At 34.0% G+C, this 23,566-nt stretch overlaps 2 protein-coding genes across 2 annotated transcripts in view; one reads left to right on the top strand and one right to left on the bottom strand.

Moving 5' to 3' along the window:
- The window catches only part of nudC (nuclear distribution C, dynein complex regulator), a 90,836-nt gene extending 90,297 nt beyond the window's left edge, over nucleotides 1–539 (top strand). The window contains exon 7 of the mRNA XM_011065478.2: nucleotides 78–539. Coding sequence (XP_011063780.1) covers nucleotides 78–129 — 52 coding nt within the window. The 3' untranslated portion in view covers nucleotides 130–539. The remainder of the gene's footprint in view (nucleotides 1–77) is intronic.
- On the bottom strand, nucleotides 538–22,281 carry LOC105151698 (uncharacterized). The gene is made up of 11 exons (XM_011065579.2): nucleotides 21,202–22,281; nucleotides 19,507–20,094; nucleotides 4,459–4,549; nucleotides 4,205–4,326; nucleotides 4,030–4,134; nucleotides 3,841–3,971; nucleotides 3,474–3,604; nucleotides 2,039–2,235; nucleotides 1,770–1,904; nucleotides 1,476–1,700; nucleotides 538–1,211 (listed from the first exon to the last, which is right to left on the bottom strand). The coding sequence occupies exons 2-11, from the start codon at nucleotides 19,711–19,713 to the stop codon at nucleotides 918–920; spliced, it is 1,638 nt and encodes a 545-aa protein (XP_011063881.1). The 5' UTR covers nucleotides 19,714–20,094; nucleotides 21,202–22,281; the 3' UTR covers nucleotides 538–917.
- Between the last annotated feature and the right edge of the window lie 1,285 nt (nucleotides 22,282–23,566).

The raw sequence follows: 23,566 nt of genomic DNA, 5'->3' as shown, positions 1-23,566 counted from the left end.
GTTTTTATCGTGTTATATATCGATATCCACATTTTGAATTAATTAATAAATTGTTACATTTTGTTGAATTTTTCTAGGTTTATGGAGCAACATCCTGAAATGGACTTCTCGAAGTGTAAATTCAATTAAAATAATTTAATAATATTCTGGCGCACTTAATAATATTCTGGTATTATACATTAAAATATTTTTGAGATATACATATCTCGCTTTTTATTATCATATTACAATATGCGATCTTCTATGCTCGACGTTTCCATATCGTGAAGAAGAAAGTCAATGTAATTACAAAGATGGCAGCACAATGTTAGACTATGATGCCATATACAGAGTTCTACTAATGCGATTGAAATTTCGATCTTTTCATTTTTTCTTCACTATTTTTTTACATTTTCCTTACTTTTAAAGAAAAAATGCATTGCACAGTTATCTAATTTCTATATTTGCGCTTCTCTTATTTATCGAACTCTTTGGAAAGAAGATAGATTAGAATTGTATGAAAAAGACATAACTTTAAGAATAAAAATCATATAACTGTTTATATTTTTTTCTTTCCCAATGTATTATTTTTAACCTTTTAATCGTATTTTGACCTTCAAAATTAAAAAAATAATCGTTTAATTACGTTACCTTTAATCAAAGGTATACATTTCATTCCCTGATTTCTTGTTGTGTGTATATATATATAATGACAACATATTTTTGAAGAAAGTGAAATGTGCTATATAGTAACAAGTTACAACATACTTAATTTTATATCTGCGTAATTTTGCGATTTTTCGTAATTTTAAGATTTTTATCGCTATGCTACTTGAAATCTGTGTCCTGATTGCCCGTTGTATTTTTAATTTCTATGCTCGTTTATGCATGAACACTATAATTACAATTATAATACAGTTTGATGTTTGCTGTGTTTTTTAAATGTAATCGTCAGTTTGCTTCATCACTTTCATAATCCAACGCACGTAATTAGATAGTCTGGCGTATATACCAAATTTACCGCGCTTACCACAACCTTCGCCGAAACTAGTAATACCAAAAATTGTCCACGGATGTTCGGGTTTTCGAGGATCTCTGCAGAGCAGAGGTCCCCCACTATCACCCGCACAAGAGTCCATTTTACCACGGCGATAACCCGCACAGAACATATTATCTGTTATTCTGTAATCCACGTAGACCTCTCGACAAGTCTCGGGAGACACTATTGGAACCTAAAATTGAATTTTACATTCGTATTATTTTTCTAAAGTACACAATTGTGATTGTGGGCTCATTATTACTTTATTAATCTTTAGAAGATGAGATCTGTTTTTAAAATCTTACAGTTTTTCTTTAAGTTAAGATTTGTGATAATTCATTATTTTTCATTGTATTCTTAAAATATAACATTGTTTCTCTCTCAGCACTACTATAATGACTTTTCCGCGCGTCATATAAAGATTAAATAGTCAAATTTTTTTAATTAAATTGCATACTTTAACTTCGTGCAGCACATCCGTTCCGAAATCATCCGTCACGCTGGACTTGCCCCAGCCGATAATGGTGCATAACTGATTCGTAGGTAAGGGCTGCTTTGGTGCGGGTAAACACGCAATCCCTCTCGAAGGAGATGGGGTCAAGGTAACTGGTAAACGAAGTAGAGCCACATCGTTATCAACAGTATCGGCATCGTACTCCGGGTGGATGGTCACTGAGTCCACCTACGCAGTCATAGAATTAATCAGCAACGGCATGAAATTGTCTATCTAGCTCTTAACTGCGACACGTACCCTAAGCTCTAATTCCGTAGCTTCTTTCACCGTTAAATCGTGCTCTCCAATACGAACATAAAGGCGTTTTCTAATGCAATGCGCGGCAGTTAATACCCACCTTGGGGATACCAATGTTCCACCGCAAAAAGCTTCCTGGAAAAAGAAAAGCAGTTAAGTTTGGTCCAGACAATTGTAAAACCTTTCTTGCTCATCAACCATTTGTAGGCGTTTATGATTTATATTATTTGCTGTTTCTAGGAAATGAGATTTATTCATTGTAAATGTACCCGAAATCGATTTAACACAGCCACTTGCCATGGCCAGCTTCCAGGTGCAGTTGGACGGCCGCCGATAATTCGTGTGAAGTATGATAATCTGGATCCTTTATGAGTCGCTATTCCGCACTTCCAAATATTTGAATTCTTCTCTGAAGCGAAGCTATCCACGGTATTAGGATTGAGTTCGAACTCGTCCAACACCAAGTCTAGAAAATCAATAAAACTAGCTACTCTTTTTTGTTATTAGTACTCAATGTTAAATTGAAATAGATTTAACACATATAAAAAATAAGAGCATAAAAAACCACAGCACAAGTTATAGTTTGTGATATTTAATTATTATTACATTAATTAAAACATTAAACGTTTCGGCCACAATCTGGCCATCTTCAGTAATTCAATAATATTCTTAAAACGCAGAGTTACATCTAGTTGACATTAAATTCAACAGTCGAGAGTTGTAATTAAATAAACATGTTCTTTTGTATGTGAAGATGCTTCATGCAGTAATGTTACACCGTCAATTGTCATATCAAGAAAAGTGTAGAACAAGAATTTCCCGATTCTAAATAAAATTGTATATATTAAAATCTTCTAGTCAGAATATAAAGAAATAGAATCATTACCTGTTTTACAGCAAAAAAACCAAACGATGAATCTCGAATATTTCTTTTACACAGTTAGAATTTTGTCGTGACATTATGTGTTGTTATTTGTCCTATCATATATTTTACCACTATTTATATATCTGAGTCAAAATTTTTAGAAAGTTCTAGAATTGTTTATTAACAGAAAGAGACATTCTTTTTTAGAAGAGGAAAATAAACCTCAGGCAAACCTTCCGTGTCACTTTGCTTATTGATACCACTTGTTTGTCTTTTCATATAAAAAGACGAGAAGGTTTATTTCAGATATATTATCAGATATATAAATAGTGGTAAAATATATGATAGGCCAAATAACAACACATAATGTCACGACAAAATTCTAACTGTGTAAAAGAAATATTCGAGATTCATCGTTTGGTTTTTTTGCTGTAAAACAGGTAATGATTCTATTTCTTTATATTCTGATTAGAAGATTTTAATATATACAATTTTATTTAGAATCGGGAAATTCTTGTTCTACACTTTTCTTGATATGACAATTGACGGTGTAACATTACTGTATGAAGCATCTTCACATACAAAAGAACATGTTTATTTAATTACAACTCTCGACTGTTGAATTTAATGTCAACTAGATGTAACTCTGCGTTTTAAGAATATTATTGAATTACTGAAGATGGCCAGATTGTGGCCGAAACGTTTAATGTTTTAATTAATGTAATAATAATTAAATATCACAAACTATAACTTGTGCTGTGGTTTTTTATGCTCTTATTTTTTATATGTGTTAATATTAGAACCACGTTAGTTTCAAGATATTTTTGAAATAGATTTACCATCGCCGTCTTCTTCGTGGCTACCGCGAATCTTTCGATGGATCCATCTTTGGCAGAAACTACCTTCGACGTAGCAATAGGCGCTTTCTCGTATCACATCGCGCTCGCAAATTCCAGGCTTTCTGCACCATCTAATCACAACAAATAGATAATATATAATATCAGTTTTGAACATGGTATAATTCTAAACGAAATAAAATAGTCCAATACAATATTTTAAATTCATGTTGTATGGACAGTGTTAAGAATATCAAACAAGAAAAAAATCAAACTTGAACTCTGAAAATTAGATTATTTTATTTTGTTCAGAATTGTACCATGTTCGAAATTGTATCTTACCCTAATTTTATACAAATTTCTGTAATACCTATGACGTTGAGTAGTGCACAGTCTCGTGCAAGGCGACCATTTACTCCATTTTCCATATTGTCTTTTGGAGTTCTCCTTACTGTTTTTGCCTTTTTGCTTTCCATGCCTAGGCTCTGCTTCTTTAGGTATCTGTTGAAAATGCGCATTAGCAATCGAAAATCAAATATTAATGCATGCCGCGACTTACTTGAACGACGTGAAATCTTTCGTTTCTTCGTCGATGTCTCCGGCGCTGACGTTGTTTGCATCGCCTTTGACGACCCTTTCTGTTATGTTCGCAACCACGTTCCTCCTGAACCACGACAATCCGTTAATAAAAAATTGTTCACAATATCGTGTAATTATGTAGTTCACATATTTACCTTAAGTACAGTAGTCCCGCAATCTTTTTTTGATCGGCACTTCCTGACGCGATTTTGCATGCAGTGTCGATCGCAGACCGACCATTCGCTCCAATTTGTGAAGTGAGATAGCTTTGTCGCTCCTGTTATCAAAGTAACATGCGAGAATATAGATTAGGAATAAAAAAAATATATGTAAAGTTGAAAATATTGTAAGAAAATATTTTTTCGATCGTAGAAAATTTATGGAAAACCAATGGCGCACATACACTTACTGTTCTTTGGTAAATGCTCTGCAGACAGTTGGTCAATCGAGTGAAGGCAGCTTACGTTGCTTTTAACTCCAAAGAATGTCTTATCTTCAGTCTAAAATTTTTAAATATATGTACATACTTAATGATATAATAATTTAGATTTTTTTATTATTAAATCAAAATTTTATGGATATAACTGGCCCGATGAATACAAAAATTTGTAATTGATAATTACAATTTCAAATTGTATTTATTCAAAATTTTCACATAAATGTAATCACATATTCATTCAAAAATTTTGAATTTTCAAAAAATATTTATTCACAAAAAAACTATGAATATTTAATGAGTATTTATATTCATTCAAACAAATTATAAACTGAAAAAAAAGCTCCAATAAGCAATCGTTATCTCTTAACTATAATCGGTACTTTTTGATGACTTTAAGTAAAAAAAATAAATTTTATTTATTTTTATCGTTGATATAATAATATTCAATATTCAAATTTTATAAAGGAAACTTAGAAATTTTGAAAAATATTTTAGAAAGATATACATTTTTTATTTATAAATCAATCTATTTAATAGAGCGCCATATATATTTCGATATAATTCCGGTTATATAACAGTAATGTTATAAATATTTTATAGGATATCTTGGGCGTCGACTTTCATTATGATCTGTGGACATTAAATTTTGAGATATATTTAATTAAAACGAACGTGGTTTATAAATCAAAACATACAAAAAGAAGAGCATAAAATCACAAGATATTGTTTATGATATTTAATATATCATTACATTAATAAAACATTTTTTAGACGTTTCGGCCACAATCTGATCATCTTCAGTAAATTCATAAATATTCTTAAAACGCAGAATTACATATATCTGACATTAAATTCAGCCGTCATGTAATATAACTATAAACGTTCTTTCATCTTGTGAAGGTGCATCGTACAACAATGTTGCAGCACCAATTGTCATATTGCAAATTATGTAGAACAAGAATTTCCAAATTCTAATTTAAAAAATTAACCTATCATTAATATCTTCTAGTCGATTGTATGAGAATTGAATTGTTACCTGTTTTACAGAAAAATTATTATTTGTCATATCATATATGTTACCACTATTTATATATATGTCAAAAGTTTAAATTGTTCTAGAATTATTTAATAAGTGTGAGAGAGATCTTTCTTTAGAAAAGGTAGAGATCTTTACCTTTAGAAAAGGAGAGATCTTTCTTTAGATAAACATCGGGCAAACCTTCCGTGTCACTTTGCTTATTGATACTACTTATTTGGCTTTTTATGTACATCAGTACAATAGAATAGAAGATGGCTAGATTGTGGCCGAAACGTCTAAAAAATGTTTTATTAATGTAATGATATATTAAATATCACAAACAATATCTTGTGTTGTGGTTTTATGCTCTTCTTTTTGTATGTTCTGAGATATATTATTTATTCTCAATAAAAATATCTTTGTTCATTCATTTTTTATTCATTTATTCGAATATTAAGTGTAATCATCGAAAATATTAGATATAACAATATTCAATATAACAATTCTTTTAATTATTTTGGATGTTATTGTTGTTTAATTAACACACATTATATATTGCTAACTTAGTTTATTAAATTCTAAGACTAGAGGAGATCGGGGACAGAAGTAACAAGGTACAATAGTAACGTCGCCAATATTTCTGAAACTATTTTGTTCCCGGTCTGCCTTATTATTCAACATTCTAATGTTTGAATGACAAGCTGCAGTCATTTTATTATGTTTTAACCTTGTTGAAAGGATTAATATATCAGTGAAAATTTCACATCATATTATCTCACTTGACACGCCTCTGTGTCGACAGTGGCTGCATACTGATACGATTACCTTAAAATTATCTGTCCTAGACCGAAAGATTTAATAGATACGGCCTGGCCAGCACTCTATTTAGTTCTATCATTTAGTATGCTCCAAGGTTGTAACGCCCAAGTCGCAACATTAAACTCAATTTGCCCGCTGGTAATGGCATCGCGACATAACCGTCGTCGGCGCTAATCATGCGTTACACGATGTCACCGTGTCGACAAAGTACGTAGGCATATAAAATTACTGTCATTTCGCTGTCGCGCCTTCTTGAAGCTCCTCGAAATCTATACTCGCTCTGAAATTCCGAACAATAGTTACTGATTGCGATGATTCATTTATAGTTCATGAATTCAGATGCGATCAAAATGGTACTTGAAACATCCTTTCATCAGCAACATTACTGTGCGTTGTTCAAAATAAAAATGATACAAAATTCTATTACCTAATAGAGACTGGTTGTCTCGAAATTTAATATCGAGTTTGTAATAGCAGAAAAAAAATATATAGATATTTTATTAAGCTCTATGTGTGTGTTTGTGTGTGTGTGTGTGTGTATTATTTAATTCGAAGCTTTATTAAGTTATTTTTAAATAATGCTTATTGATAATACTTTTTGGTAAGTTAATGTTTCTTTAAAACTAAATTAAGTTAAAGTTAATTGCTTATAAAATTAATAAAGTTAAGTTAAAAGTTGAAGGAATAAAGAATTAACTTAATAAAAGTTAAGTTAAGATTGAATTAACTTAAGTTTAAAAAAAAGTTAATTTTGAAATAAAATATTTTTGAGATCAAAATGTCCTAATTTTTTTTTAAATAAGATTACTTTCACACTTATAAATATAGATTATTATATATTTTATTATATAGATTATTATAGAAAAATTTAATTAAAGTTAATTTTTTTTATATTCGCATGTAAGTTACTTATATATAATAAGAGTAATACTACAAGATATTTTTGTAAAATCTTGCAAAGAAGAAGGGTATATGTTTGCTCTCTCTTTAACTTTTATTTAACTTTCTTTAGCTTCTGGAACGACTATTCATGCATGTTTACAATTACATCGACTAGATATTTGTTACAAAAAATATATGTAAAAATTTATGGTTGGATGTGCAGTACTGTTCTACAACAATTCTTCATCTAAGGCTCATCATTTTATATTTATATTGCTAAAATATAACATTTATGATACCTAAAATTAGTGTGATTCAAATATAAGTGGGAATTGACAAAACCTAGCGAGTTAATAAAAACTGGCTATATGGTGTGGCTCTTATTATAGAGCTTGTCATCATAAAATCATTGAACTTTATCTAAATTAATTCTCTAAGGTTTAAAACTTTATAGAAAAAAATATATAGCATTAAGAGAATTATAGAAAAATTTTTAATTTAAAAAAAGTTAATAAATTAAAGTTTAAAAATAACTAAATTAAGTTAAAAATTAATGCATTTAAAATTAATTGAGTTAAGTTAAAAGTTATTAACTTTTTAACTTTTTTTTAACTTTTAATGTTTTAATTAGTTACTACCCTGCTTTTTGGAAAAGGATTGTATAATACTATAAACATGATAAATTTAAATAAAATAAAGAGAGTAAGAGCGAGAGATATTTATCTAAATGTTTTTCAAGTTTATACTATACGAGAATTTCAAACAGAAAAAAAAACGTTAATAAATTTTAAAGAAAAATGAAGACATTATTACTAATGTTTTAATTTGATAAGTCTGCAAATAAGTTGAATGTGTGTGTTTTTATTAAATATAATGATATTTAACAAGTTTTAATAAGATACATGCTTCCGGATAATCTCTAACAAATCTTCTTTAAGTGAGTGATATATAACCGCAAATTGTATTAGCACATTGTCCATAAATTAAATATTCATTTTCAACGTGTGAATGTTATGCTTATCATTATTCGGCATTTAAAAATCGAGACAGAAATAATTTCTGGCTGTGCACATTAAAAACAGTTACAGTTTAATGCCATCGTGTTTGGCTGTGAATTTTTGTGGAATGCACGAGAACGAGTTTTCAATTCAAATTGTGCTCGCTCAATGCATTAATTAATTAAAATATGCAAACGAATCTGCATGTGCAATTACTGATGAATCTTTAGCAACTGGAATCTCGAAGCATTTCGTGGATTCCGAGACGATAACCGATTAATGAATTTATTTTATATAAGTATTTTCGAGGTACTGCCCATGAGTAGAATATTATCGAAAAGTTAATAAAATTACATATGTATCTGAACCGGATTTGGTGACTGTGCTATGAATATTTAATTGATATCAATTAAACGTAATAAAGCGATATCCCGATGTAGGCACATACAATGAAATTTATACGTAAAAGTAATATTTTGTCTGATATAAATTACTCTGAAATAACGAAATAGTTTGATAGAAAACAAGCAATGATGACTCATTAGTACGGAATTATTTGTCAAAAGAAGGAACGCAAGATAAAAAAAAACACGAAATGAAAGAAAATCTTGGCGATCTTGGAAAGGACAACAAATGAAATAAGAGAAATTTGTATGCGGCAAGGTTAGCGTGTCCAAACTAGGCTGAGACGTGCGGTACCTTGCATCTCGGTGACAATCCCGCAAAAAGTTTGTGCTGCTAAAAAGGAAGACAATCCCGCGGAGTAAAGTAGAAGAGCACGTTACTTGTTGACCAACGAGACATCCATCGTCTGAAAAATCCTGTACGAGGTCTACGCAAGAATGGCGAATATCAAGAACGAATATCAAGAAATCTTTATCTACATCCGCGAAAAACTATGCTATTTTATATGAAGTTTAACTAGCCAATCAAGCCTTCCAAATCGCATATACAGTATTGTCCACATCGAACCATTAAATTCTATTTATGGACAGAAAGTTGAACGCGAAGGGTTGCACGCATGAGTAAAGTCTTATATCATTGTATCGAGGATTTTGTCAAAGATTGTGCTCACTTGTGCTAAACTAACACAATTGTTAGGTACACAATTTTATGCTATTTAAATAACTGATGCGAACGTAAATATTAATTGTATTCAGAATTTTTAAAAATTATTTTTTGTCATATAACTCCTGTTGTTATCACTATTTAAAAGTAATACTTTAGTACAATGTTAACATTACCTAACATAATTCAAAAATTTGGAAAAAATGCAAACTGGGGTCGACTTAAAAATCGTTTTTTTTTTTATTTTTAAACGTATTTTTTATATGATTTTAATATTATGTGGGCAATGTAGCGAACACATAACATAATTCGGCACAATTCTTAAAATATGTCAATTCTAAAAGTGGGAGTATAATTTTGTATAGATTTTCTCAACTGCAATTTGATAAGCGACAACCGACTTGATAAGCGGTTTTCAACCGCAACTTACTAAGTAACGGGCGATTCCTATTTTTTATAAGAGATGATATCTTCATGTATATTTCTTGTTTATTCCATGTTCACATCTTTATATCTATTCCACGAAGGAAATTAATTATAAAGATCTATCAGTGTGCAAATTGATATCATTAAGATTCTAACATGTCTATGAAATACGCTACGACATACAAGATTAATAATGGGAAGGAACGGAAGTTTTGCTAAATTATCTAAAAATTTGGCTACACAAATCTGAAAATAATTTTGTTGGACAAAATCATTATATAGATCGTTTCAGCATTAATGACAGTGTTGCAAAAATGTTTTAACATTTTTAGCAACTAGTTTGAGCGCCTATCATTATTTCAAACAAAATTATCTTCAGATCTATATCTAACAAAATTATCTTCAGATCTATATCTAATAAAATTATCTTCAGATCTATATCTCTTAAATTTTTGAATACTTCAGCAAACCGTTTTTTCCATATGTAAAAATTAAAAAGGAAGGAAACGAAAAAATTAGCAAATGAAGATAGCGCAATGAAGTTCGAAACATGATAGCTAGTAATGTTTAAAGATCATCATTTGACAATTTGGATCGTAGATGCACGAAGAAACGAACGTGATACAGACCGTTTTGAATGGTAGACGAAGAAAGGTTCGGAAGCGCGTCGCTTCTCGAGCTAACGCCTGAGTTATACCTTAGATGGTATCGTGGCCGGTCTGCCCACCGTGTCCACGCATATTTTAATATTACGAGATCGACGCATGGGTTCCACAACATGCTCTTATAGTCTCGCATTATACCTCCTACAGTTTCTTGATCTAAACCGAAATATTGTTTCGTTGAAATCGATTTGTTTCTGGAATCAATATATTTCGTATCAATCTATAACTTGTTTGTTCTTAATTATTATTGGAGAAAATCAACTATAGCGTGAAAAAATTACAGCTCTGTATAATACTTTTAGTAATATTAATCTTGAAATTTACAATGAATTGCATAAATAAAAGTTTTCACAAATAGTTCCGCATAAATTACGAAGACGAGAGACAAGATTTGGACAGAGTGACATTCATTTCGTGAATTAACACTTCCCTAGATGGTAACATCGTTGGAGTTTACTCAATGTCCAAAAATGGTTTGCGACTTCTTCGGCGAAGGGTTGCTACAAATTCAATGTGAGATCTTATGGTCCCGGTTGTTGTCTCGTCGCACTGTCAACGGAATGCTCGCTATGGCGAGTTCGTGATCTGATTTATGGTACGCGAACAATTGGAAGAGACCATTCTCATTGTTATGATCAAAGATTATTTCTAAGATTTCGTCGATGACCTTACTTAACATTTTACAGACCAAGAATTTTATTAGAAGTTCACTAAATTAAAAATAATAGAATTAAATAATATAGTTATATTAATAACATGTACTGAGAGAACAGTTTTTAGTATTTATAATTATAATTGTATGTAAAATATTATGGTTAGAAAAATATACGATTTCAACTATATTTTTTTTTTGGTATCTAGAAAACTATAAATATAATTATTATTATTAATATTAGCAATAATATGAGCTCTTAATCACAATATTTTACCATGCAATTATAGTCACAAATATCTTTTCTTTCAGTGCACACGCTTCTAGCAAATAAATTAAAATTTCCTTCGTATTATCATTGTGTAACTTGATTAGTATATCTATCATCTCACGTGCATTCGTTCATTTGTTCTAAAAAGAAATTACAGTTGCACTACAACTTTGGCATAGCCGAGGCATTTGATTTCGTCGCCTTTTAGAGACATAATTGCAAGAATATGTTTGCACGTATAACAGAATGATCACTGCGATATTGTCGTAATGGTTGCATGAATAATATTAAACTCGTAATACGGGACCGCAACTCACAATCGCGCGTCAGCGTTTATTCTGTCCTGCCAACAATCGATTAAAGTAATAGACAGTATCGTAAAGTACAATAACATCGTACAGTTTGCATCGACAGTCATTAAGAACAATTCATGTCCCTTGAAACGCAACCCATTCGACACGTCGCTCGTCACAGACCGTAGCAACGTTACTTCTCTTTTTGCGCCACTTCTTACTTTGTATATAAGGGTTCGATATCCTTTCGTGTCGAGATTTACGAGAGCTCGTAAATACTATTCCGTTTTAATTAGATTTTTAATAGCAGCAATAAATGTACGCGGTTCTAAAAAATTGTCATCTATTTTATAAACGACATTATCCACGACTGCTTCCTTATAGACAAACCTTCAGAAACACGAGAACCGTTTCTCTTTTCAACTCTAACGCTGTGACTGAACCATTCACCGTAGCTTGGTCTTTATCTTCTCTTCTGATCCATTTGCGGTAATATTATGCGTCTAATATGTCACATTATGTTACATAATTTCTTCTCTCAGTTGCGTTTCTAGTCAGGGAGAGTGTACAAAATTTATTACTTATTACTAACTGCAATTACAACTTCTTTATTATGTCTCTCTTATAAACTTTTAAAGACACACGTTTCTTGTGCTTCGATAATAATGGTTATCTTTAATTTGATATATAGCTTAACGCGGCAAAATTATTATAAAATAATAAAAATTATTTTTTATTTAAACTCTATGGAATATTCTGAAATGTTTCAATCAAGTCACTAATAAAAATTCATAGAATATTCTCTCTCGAAAGCATTCTAATCAAGAATCGTTGTTAAATACCGATATTCGTTTGGAGAATTGCATCTTGAGAAGATTATTTATGATAGTGTCTTACGTTTTACTACATTCATTAATCACTCTGTGCAGGGTTAATTCATAAATATCAATTCGCGTCATCGTGCCGAAAGGTTGATTACGCTTCGCTTTATATTTCATATATTTTTTTTTCCTCAATTACCTTGAGTTTCTAAAAATATTCTTAGTGATGCAATTCTGAGACCGGATCCGATTATTAAGTATCAATTTTCGATACGCATTGTAAGTACGTTATATATCTTACACATGTTTACACCGGAAATGTATTACGTATATGTTAGATTAATAAAAATTAGTAATTAAATTAATAGATGAATGTTATCTAATGTTCCGTAGATATAAATAAATGTTGTCGAGAGTGATAAAATAAGAATGCCAGAGAAGACGCATATGGGATTTCATAATTCCTTCAAAATAGAGCGAGTTAATTTACATCGGTGTCTCAAGTAGAAATTTAGACTGTAAAACTGATCATTATAGAATCGTCTGAGGGCAACGAAGAAAGGTCACCTGCAGCGCTTTTAACCATCACTAACTATCCCTTCTACCTGCTGTTCCTTATTTCCCTTCGTTCGTTCTTCCACATATACGCATTTACATTTATGGCCACGGTTATTTCCGGATCACCGTCTCGACACTGTAAGCCACCGCTTTATATTATTAGGACTATATAATTTCTCATTGTTCCTCTATACTGGCTCGCATGAAAGGTTTTGCACAGAGATACATCAGCACCCGCGGCTAAGACGAGTGTTCTATTGATACGCTCTCAATGCGGAACTATCATAATAGCTGGTCATCGCCTCATCTTATTCTCGTTTTATTAAGTTAAACTGAAATGTGCCTTTATCTTGATTCTCAATTAATTTTTGCGAATATAGTCGTTGGTTTGATATTTTTATCAATTACAAAAGTATGAAGATCATTTAATGAATATGTAATAAATATAACATATAATAAATTTTTGTATCTTTTGTGCGAGGATAATTCAAATATTACCGAGTTTTGTGAAATTAACTTTAACGCGATTTATTTCGTGATGATGGATGATAATGTGTTGTTCTTTTGATGTTTGTAATTAGGATGGCCACGTTTACAGGAAACGGTACATTCATTTAACAGAAAACCTACATGAACAACGGTTAATATTACGATATTAATGAAGGTAAGTCTTTGTACGTATAGACGAGTTATACCGGAATAACTTGTTTTGAGACATTCCCACTTCATGCACGACGATTGCTAAATCCGAAGTAAAGGCACAATGTCACGTGCAACAGTGCACCAATCATGCTAACCGGTTATTATTTATTTTTACACGTTTGTCTTGCAGATTTAGAGATGCCATTTATAAGCGTTAACTTATAAGTGTTATTACTCATTAACAAGATAATCGGAAACGTGAAAAATTTCATTTAATATTTTCTATTACCAAGCATAACTTGATGAATATGACGTAAAGTATGATTTATTGCTTGAAATAAAAAAATCAATTGTGAAACAATAAATAGAAAAAATAAATAGAAACAATAAACGCTTCATTCTTTTTCATAGACATACGAATGTCATTAAACAAATTCCATTCAAACACGTACATGCGATAGAGGTTTGCTTGAGCGAGTCATACATCCCTTATCGGTGAATCAAACGTGAGACAGTAATTCGTGTCATGAGCTATCGTGTATATCGAATGCCAGTGATCGCGGCTTCGATAATCACATATTGAACTTCTAACTGATCGCTAAATTCTAATCGTTCCATTGCGACCGCTTTCTCCGCGTACATCGACATCGAGACAATGGAATCGCCGGTCTTGGCACAGACGATGTGAAATGTCTTGGCAAAGAAACCATGAGGAAGAAGATGAGGAACGACAGGCGGATGGGGGTGGATGGAAACGGAGAAGAGACAGGCCTCTAACGGGCGACAAGAATCTTACGAGAGAAAGAAAAAGAAAGAGAGGGAGGGAGAGAGGGGAGAGAGAGACGAATGTATCTCGGAAAGCGATTGCAAGTCTCAGGATGCTGCTGAAGGGAATCGTACGCGACATTCTGTGCGTCCTCCTTTACGTCCTCTTCGTCCTCTCTCGAGACCCGCTCCATGGCACCTCCCTTTTTTTCCCGTCAATCCCGCGTGGTACCACGTTTCTTTCCCCGATGACGGCAACTTTTTATCAGCCGCGAGACTCACATACTTCCTGCCCGACAACGGGCTGAAATTCCACGCGGTAGTCGTCACGATACACAGTAAGAAGCTAATCGAGCTGGATTCGCCAGAAGGAGTTGCCGAGTGATCCGGAGGGTCCCGCAGGAGAGAGGATTCTCCACGGGGTGCCAAGAAACGTTCCAGTCTTTCCCATGTTGGTTGTTCTTGCACCAATGAAAAGCACGCGGTACCAGTACGTTTTTTGCGTAACTTAATGAAGCGAAAGAAGGACCGGCTTCTCCATTAGGCGATTTAACTCGCGGCGCATGGACTGTGTGCTCTTTTTTCTTTGTTTCTTTCTTTCTTTTTTTTCTTCTTTTTTCTTTTTTTTTTTTTTTAATGAACACATATCTCTTAGGACACGATATTCGAAACGTTCGCTGTTATAAAAAAAACGGTAATTTATTGCTGAACGTGATAAATTTAGCGCGGATGTGAATTGATTCCGCAATCTTATAAAAATGAAATATAGTACATAAAAAAATAACGTAATGATAAAAAGACTTGCTAATAAGATACAAATATATTTTCATTTTAATATTATAATAAATGCAATAGAAGAGAGAAGGCATAAATAAGGTATCCCACGATATCTTGTATAGTTTGCATTCTAGAAGCGACATATTAAAATGATAAAACGATTGATGATTTGTATGTAACGGTAGAGAAATCGTTTGGAAAATTGGAATCGCTTCCGTGGAGGAATTTGTTCGCCAGTATTCGCGATAATGTTCGGCGGAAGTTGTCTCTTTGGGAAAGTGGAAACAGCTGCTGGAATGTCCTTTCAACGTTGTAATAACGGAGACTACACGACCATCTTCGAGGATAACACGACAGGAAGTTTCACCACGGGGTGCCCGTGGTACATGCAACAGGGCCGAGGTCAATCGTCGACGAGTGATACCTACGCGGTTAGAAAGTCAAGAGATGTTCAGCGATTGATGCAACGTCTCCTTCGCGAACGTCCGACTATACTCGCTTCAATACTGAGAAGCGACTGTTAATTGGAAAATCGGCGTTGCGGTTGATTCAACTCTCCGGGATGCGAAAGGTGCTTCTCCGACTTAGAGCTTACTCCGGAGAATGCAAGAAGCTCTTCATGGGGTGCCAAGAAGTGTACAGGAGAAGTTGTTTTGCTTTTGTGTAGTAGAAAGGAGGAATTATTACGCAGGCGTGATTATGCTGTCACTGTATTGATATGAGTCGCTTCTCTGGCGTCGCAAAACTCGATAAGACATTAAGCAAAGTTGTATAATGTACACGCACATGATGATCAACGTGAAAAAACATATCTTTGTAAATACGAGAAATATCATATAAATATCATAAATTTTACAAAAAGGTTACGTACAAATAGACAAGAAGACTATTATCTCAGAAATGGTGACAGATACCGAAAAATGCCTATTTTACAGGACTATTTTGATTCCTCTCGACCTATGAGAATACCTCGAAGTTTTATCACGAGGAATATCATAAATCGCTCTTGTTCGAGAAAACAATTCTGATGTCTTGATCTGTGTCTTGACCTATGAAACTTTTTTTTTGTCAGAATGTATTTTAGTTTAGCAATTGATGATATTATATTAAATTTTTCTAGAGAGAAACTATGCATCAAGATACTTAACGACATTTGAAGAGAGCGTATCGGCAATATTTACATGACGGGACATGTTAATAAACGAGCTGAAAAGACGATGCAGTTAAGTTTCCTTGGGACTTCCTACCTAGCTCGCAAACGTCACCTCTAGTCGCAAGCAATAAACAGACCTTCACTCGGTAAAATGGATACGGAGAGACCGCAGTAAAAACACACGCTCGCGTTCCAAATACCATGCGATCGTGATATCGCTGCCGGATAAATTAGAGAAACAAATATCTGTCGTTTGATTATTTTCAACAAACTCGAATTTACGGTTAAAAAATTGACACGAAATCGAGGATGGGACAATGTTGCTCTTCCAACATCGACAGAGTATTTGGCGTAACGTCTATCTTGACACCGATCGTGTCATAAATTGGTTTATTCGACGTACGTTATCGGACTCAGATACACGCTTATCTGTTTCTTTATACGTTTTCCAAACATGTATGAAAATGCACTGATCTTCCTATTCTTCTCCTTTTTTCGTCTAGCTGAAGAATGCGGAGAATCCGATGTCGATTGTGATAACTGGCGCAATCATTTAGCACGACTAACCAAACGACCGTGTCTGGCACGATAACCCAGCAATGATTTTGCGAATGCTCGATTACGTGATATCATTCACGCACGGTAATGTCATGTACGTACATATGTGCATCAAAATGGTCAAAGTGGCATTCGTCCGGCCAAATATAATCCGCGTCGCTGCAACTGATAAGGATTTTATTGATGAAAAATGGCATTCAAGCATGCACCGCTAAATTTCGATACAAAGTCATTGTTATGATCATAGATGTATTCAGGAATTGGGAATCCCTCTCTAAGATTTTTTATTTTTATTTTTTTATTTTTATACATTAAGAAAAAATTCTATGGTTGAAAGTGGGTGAATCAAAAGATTCTGATTATATCAATCAGAATTCTGATTTATCTCAAGAGTTATAATAGATTCAACCGGAAAATTTTTATTTATTCCATTTTCAACTAAAGTTCCAATTAATACAGCCTCTTTTTTCAATGTAAATTTATATGACGACAAAATTGATGTATTATCTCTCCCAAAATCTTGAATATATTCATAGATATTGTTCAAGACGGTTGCTAGATATATATATTGCAAAACTTTTCAGATGCCAATATTGACTTTGCGAATTGTGTTTGCATAATTAAGAAAAAAACATATTCTTAAACTTTATACAACAAACACGATGCGTGTTCTACATTGTAGTAAGATAAATTGACAATTGCCACTTAACTTTAGGATGTTACACTTCCGCGTTCTCTTGTAGAATGTATTTTGTCTAACTAACGTTCAGCCTACGCAGAGTTCATATAATTTTCAACATGGTTGCTTCAATTTTGCTCGTAACGGAACTTTGTGTTTTGTGAAATATAAATACCTCGTTGATTCTTGCGCCTGGACGTAACTCTTTTTAGATAGTAGCATATTACAGTAAAGTAGCATATTACAGTAAAATGAGGATTTTGAGCAATGTTATTACCGACCTAGCAATAGAACTAGTTTACGTGTCGACATATTAACCTCGAAACTGTAAACGATTATTGTAACCTAAAAATGGCCACGAAACAAAATTACAGTAATTATCCCGACGTGCTTAGCTAAAACGAGGTTTCTTCGCTTTGGTCGGTAATTGCGCTAGTATTGCTAGGTTCCTGCTGACACGATGCTTTATCGGTTGCTTTAGGCCTCTTGAACCTTTCCATCTTCCTTAATCTATCTACTAATTACCAATTTACTTTTGATAAAGTGACTACATTAATCCGGATTTGTTTCAAATGAGTTTAGCATAAGAATATTTTCTTTGTACTAATTACGCGCACTTAACAATTTTAATTTTTGTGCGAAGCCCTTTTCAGGACATTCGACTTTGTTTCCACTGAATAAATTTCCACTGAAAGTATTTATCTACGCGTATATATTGTATTTAAAGTTTTTAGTTTATTAAGTGAATAATAGCGGACATATAAAATTGTATATAGCTTATATATAAGCGTAGCGGCAACTCGAGATTAAATATAATTTTTCGCAAATTTATATTATCCAGGTCAATATCAATTTATTCTACATCAAATTTGAAGCGCGTGATTACACGCGCTTTCTGAAATTACGGTGTATATTAACCGACTGCCGGCTAGATATTACCAGATACGATTCGGCAAACCAATTAAGTAAACTTGTACACGATAAATATCCAAAATTACAGTACATTAAGTGGGTATACGGTACGTGTAATACCCTGTTTTTCCCAGCTAAACGATTTTACGAACAATAATCGATCCGTCAGGAAAGTCCTTGCTTCCCGTAATACGATGCGAGGTCGATACTTCTGCATCCCTAGAGGCTGAACGTATCGTAATCATGAAAACTATTGCCCACTGTGCTGCAGATAGTAGTTACCAGAGACCTTTCAGCTAATAATGCGATTCTATGCAGCTTCTAATTTTCGCAAAAATATGTGCTCAAATAATCAATTTGATAAATAATTGATTTCAAATTCAACAAAAATCTGTGGTGACTGCATTACAATCTGTATATATATTTGGTGTTTTGTCATCAATAGTGATGATCTTTTTTTCTACTAATATTTGAATCTAAAATTTCCTTCATCACATTTAATTTAAATACCATTGTGATTTCGTATTTTTCATTATTATTGACGAAAATATCAAACTTGCGGTAAAATAGAGCATATTGACGACTCTAATAAATAACATTGCAACTATTTTTTTTCAATTATATTCATTTTCTAATGTTGTATGCATTAATACAATTTAAAAGATTATAAAACTTCAATTTTAATTTTCTTCCTAATTCTGCATTTAACATTTTATTTCTATTGCAACTGACGATATAATTCGGGTGAAAACCATTTGAGAAACCCAAAGAATTGAAAATTTTATAGTCCTAACGCTCTTTATTGGTGCTATTAATATGTACATGAAAAGATTTTGCTAAAGTATCTAAAAAAATTTAAGTAGATCTAAAAATAATTTTGTTGGACCATCGAAATAATCATGTAGGAAATTCATGAGCAATGCTACAACAAATTTTAACATTATATAGCAACCAATTTCAGCATCATACATAATTTGATGTCCATTTTCAGATCTGTATCTAGTTAAATTTTTTGATCTTCAGTAAAACTATTCTTTTAAATAAGTAAATAAGGCACTTACCAGATTATTAGCGGTGACCGCGTAACCGAGGACGAGCAAGACAACGAGGACACGGAAGATCGTGGCGGTGTCGCCGGCGATCATGCCCGGAAGTGAATCGGTGGATCGCAGCCAGCAGGACGACGAGCGCAGACGGTTCGACGACGACGGAGACAGAGATGCATTCGTCGGCGAGTCAGGCCGGTGGTGCTCCTGTTGTGGACGCATCGCGTCATGATCGCGACGTGCTGCCGCTCGTTCCCTGCAAATGTGGGCTCGACGTGGCTCGGGATCGACGGCTGTTCCGACGCGTATCTACCTTATGCCTACCTACCCCACACCCTTGAGAACGGAAGACGAGGGAGCTACGTACGTGAACGCGTGTACCGCGCGTTCGCATACGCGACCGTACGCACCGCCACACGCGAGTCTATAAATACGGGCACGACTCCACGCGAAGAATTTCAAACAACCGCGCTGTGAAATACCGTCGGTGAGCCCGGAGACTTTGAGGTTCGATCCTCCAACGAGTACCACCGTCGTCGAATCTGTCGCGAGATGAACTCTTGGCCTTGACACTGCGCTCTAAGTCTGAACTCGATCTGAAACCTAATATAGATGGATCTTGATTTAAACGAATTAGTAGCGTAAGGACGTTGGAATAGGGAAAGTTTTTTTTAGAAGTTATGCAGAGCAGATGCCTATGATTGCAGCCATTAAAGCAATTATTCAAGTGAATTGCATTTATTTTATTTCATAAATGTTTCGATGTGAATTTTAACAAATTGAAATTTTAATATTCTTTTAAAATGCCTTGTATTATATATAATATCAATATTATTAAATTGTTTATCAATTTAATTTGGGATATTATATGCTATTCTAATTCTGTCTATATTTGTACCTTTCAATGAAACTGAAAATGGTTTACACAGTTTGCAGAATTGGATATGTATATAATACAATAGAGAGTTTTTGCAATACTGTGTATCTAGGTAAGGAAAACGTTAAAATCACGTTATTTGAAAAGCCAAACTGCATATGCATATGACGTTTACTGTATCTGGATACAGAGTATTGCAAAAACTCCTTAATATATAAAATTTACACCAAAAGAAAATTTAAGCATTAAAATCTAGCTCATACCGTGTAGACTTTCGTTATTTAGTTGTTTATTTGCAAAGTTGAAGAACTTACAGAAATTACTCTTACATAAGAATAGAAAGTTTATGACATATATAAACGTTTAATTGTAAGCATTTAATCATAAATAAAATTTCAGCGATGATTCCAACAATGGTAGTCTGTGTATCTTACATATGCCGCAAAGATTCCTATTATAGCGCAGCATGATTTATATCTCTTCCAGCCGGCGTTCAAGGCAGCTAAGAAACGATGTGTAAAAAAATACACATTTCATGCATTTTAACTAGTTTGTATCCAACGAAACCGTTTGACGTTTCGTTCTCGCGTGCAAATCGTTACAAGATCAAAAGATCGTGCTTGACGTCTCTACCCCTTGAAGAACGCAAGCCTTCATTACTATATACCTCAGTTCCCTAAATAACATACACAGGGGAGAGATCTTACCCCGGTACTTCAATATACCCGAAAGAATAAATAACTCAAAAATATAAAAAAAATTCCTCGATGCAAGGTTGACTGATAGACGATCGCGAATACATAGCCTCTGTTTTGACATTTTAATTCTTATACCTGCTATTTCCGATGTTATTCCAATGAGAGCAACGTATAGCAATAGCAGACGACGACAGATGTCAGCGACTAGGTAGTAGTGGTAGTAAATGAAGACGTAGCCCACCCGTAGTTTATGCATAAAGACGCGGCGTAATCGCGTTTCGCGTGAATGTCCGGTCTGTCGACGGGCTCGTTGCGGTAACGACGATCGTGCCTGATAGTCGTTTACCGCGAATTGCCGTCCGCGAGATTAAAGGCAGGCCCTGTTTCATGGAGATATCACTCTTCCTCTCCAGCCGGTAAAATTGTCCAGCGTGGAGTACGACGTGGCAGGACTGCGGGCGCGCATAACTGCGGAACCGACTGATATTTTTAGTTCTCTGAACCTCCAACCGACTGTCTGTCTTCACCTTTGAGAGCTACCTAGTTGCTCTCAGCTTACGATGATATCTTTGTTCTTCCCCGAAGTACTCTCTTACATACGTCTGTATTGGCGGCGAATCATGCCGCGTCCCGGTAAGCTTGATCGATGAACCCGCGGTGAGATATTTCGAGCCTTCTTTGAGTCGGCATTCAACATTTGCAAATTACCAGATCTTGGGTTCGTTACGTACAAATCCTACATTAATATCTTGTCACATTTGTTCCTCGATAAGGTAGAGTAACATTTACTATCTTAGTTACATTGTGCGTTAGCTTCAACATCTTGACACAAATTAATCAACAAATCAACAAAGTTGCTTTTCAATTATTCTTCAGCTTTTTGCCAAGTTCTTCTATTATTCTATCCCGCGCCAGTAAGTATGTCGTCAGTAAGCCCATATCTCTTTTGGTCCATTAGAAGTTATATTCTCTATAGCCGGCTTCATAGAACGATTTTTCGATAATGAAGACGAATGAATCGGGAAATGTAATCATCTTTCTACACCGATAACTCCGTGCGAAGACATTCATCTGTCATCGGAAGCGCGGTAGGATGATTCGATCCGCGATTCATCGGCGCGAAGTGACACTATCCGATGTGTCGCTCGTGCGGCAGCCACTCGAGCGAGTACACGCACGTGGCTCCAGGCCGACTGACGAGATACACGCACGCGAGAGGAAGTATCAACGGAGGCTGCTGAGAGGAGTGGCTGCCAAGCCAGGCGGAAGTGGAGGGTGATTCTGCGGCGGGAACAACCGGGTGGCGGTGGGGTATGACGGTATCGTCGGCAGATGGGACCTCTACCTCATAGTCGAAGACGCGTTTACGGTCGATCACGCGTAACGTCCGCGCGAAGATGGATCTTCGCGTGCATCGATGTGCAATGTTTGTTTATCGTCATTCAGCAAACGGAAGGAGAACTCATGAACGACAATCGGTCAGACCGGCCAGACTAGTCTCGCCGCGATAGTAGATCAGCTCTTTTCCGACATTAATTTTAAAATAGATTAGCTGTTTAATAGCGCGGTACTAAAACGCTTTTACGCCTGCATCCCGGTTGTTAAGTTCTTGCGCGCTCGAATTGCGATGGAGACGTGTGCTTGGAGATTTTTTGTTCAATTAAGATATTAAAGTACGATGTATGTGTTACAGATGGAAAGAATTTTCATGTGATTTTTTTTCGTGAGATTATTTCAATCGCCTTTGATATTACCCTTTTAGTACATGGTTAGGTCATTCATATTATGTGCATTTCTTTTCTTTGAAATACTGAGAGCATTCGACTAAATAATAATCTCAATCCTCTTTTTTTTTTAATACACAACTTTATAAATATTTTTTAAAGACGTTGAAATATTGTATATGAGAATCACTCGATAACTTTACAGATTTTAAAATATTAGTAACATCACATTATTTTCATTGTCAAACCGACGATCAATTGAATTATGATATGTTATTATTTTAGCTTTGGTTTGAGATTGAGTTTTAAGTTTGACAGTAAGTGTGGTGCACAGTTTATGTAACTGAGAAATGTATTTAGAATTCCCATATAAAAATATTATTTATTATTAGGCAACTAAGATCTAGTCTCGATTGTATTATCTCTTTCCTTACTTACTTGATTTATTTTATAATCTTTTTATACTTATAAAAGTAATAAAAATTAACTCAGGATACGATCCATCGTGTCTAGTAAAGAACTGGAAAATCATCGTTTATATTAAGGATTAAATGTTTATGCTTCCATGCAACATGATCTTCAGTACTCCAATCGAAACTTTAGTACAACTGAACATCTAGGTTACACTCGGACATGTACCCCGCACGAGACAATAAAAGATATTTGAGAAATCTCAAAGAATAGTCGCAACATTAAAATGTCACTCGATAACTTTACAGATTTTAAAATATTAGTAACATCACATTATTTTCATTGTCAAACTGACGATCAATTGA

This window comes from Acromyrmex echinatior, chromosome 2 (assembly GCF_024713525.1).
Source record: "Acromyrmex echinatior isolate Ae372 chromosome 2, ASM2471352v2, whole genome shotgun sequence".
Lineage (NCBI taxonomy): Eukaryota > Metazoa > Arthropoda > Insecta > Hymenoptera > Formicidae > Acromyrmex > Acromyrmex echinatior.
This window is presented reverse-complemented; position numbering and strand designations above follow the sequence as displayed.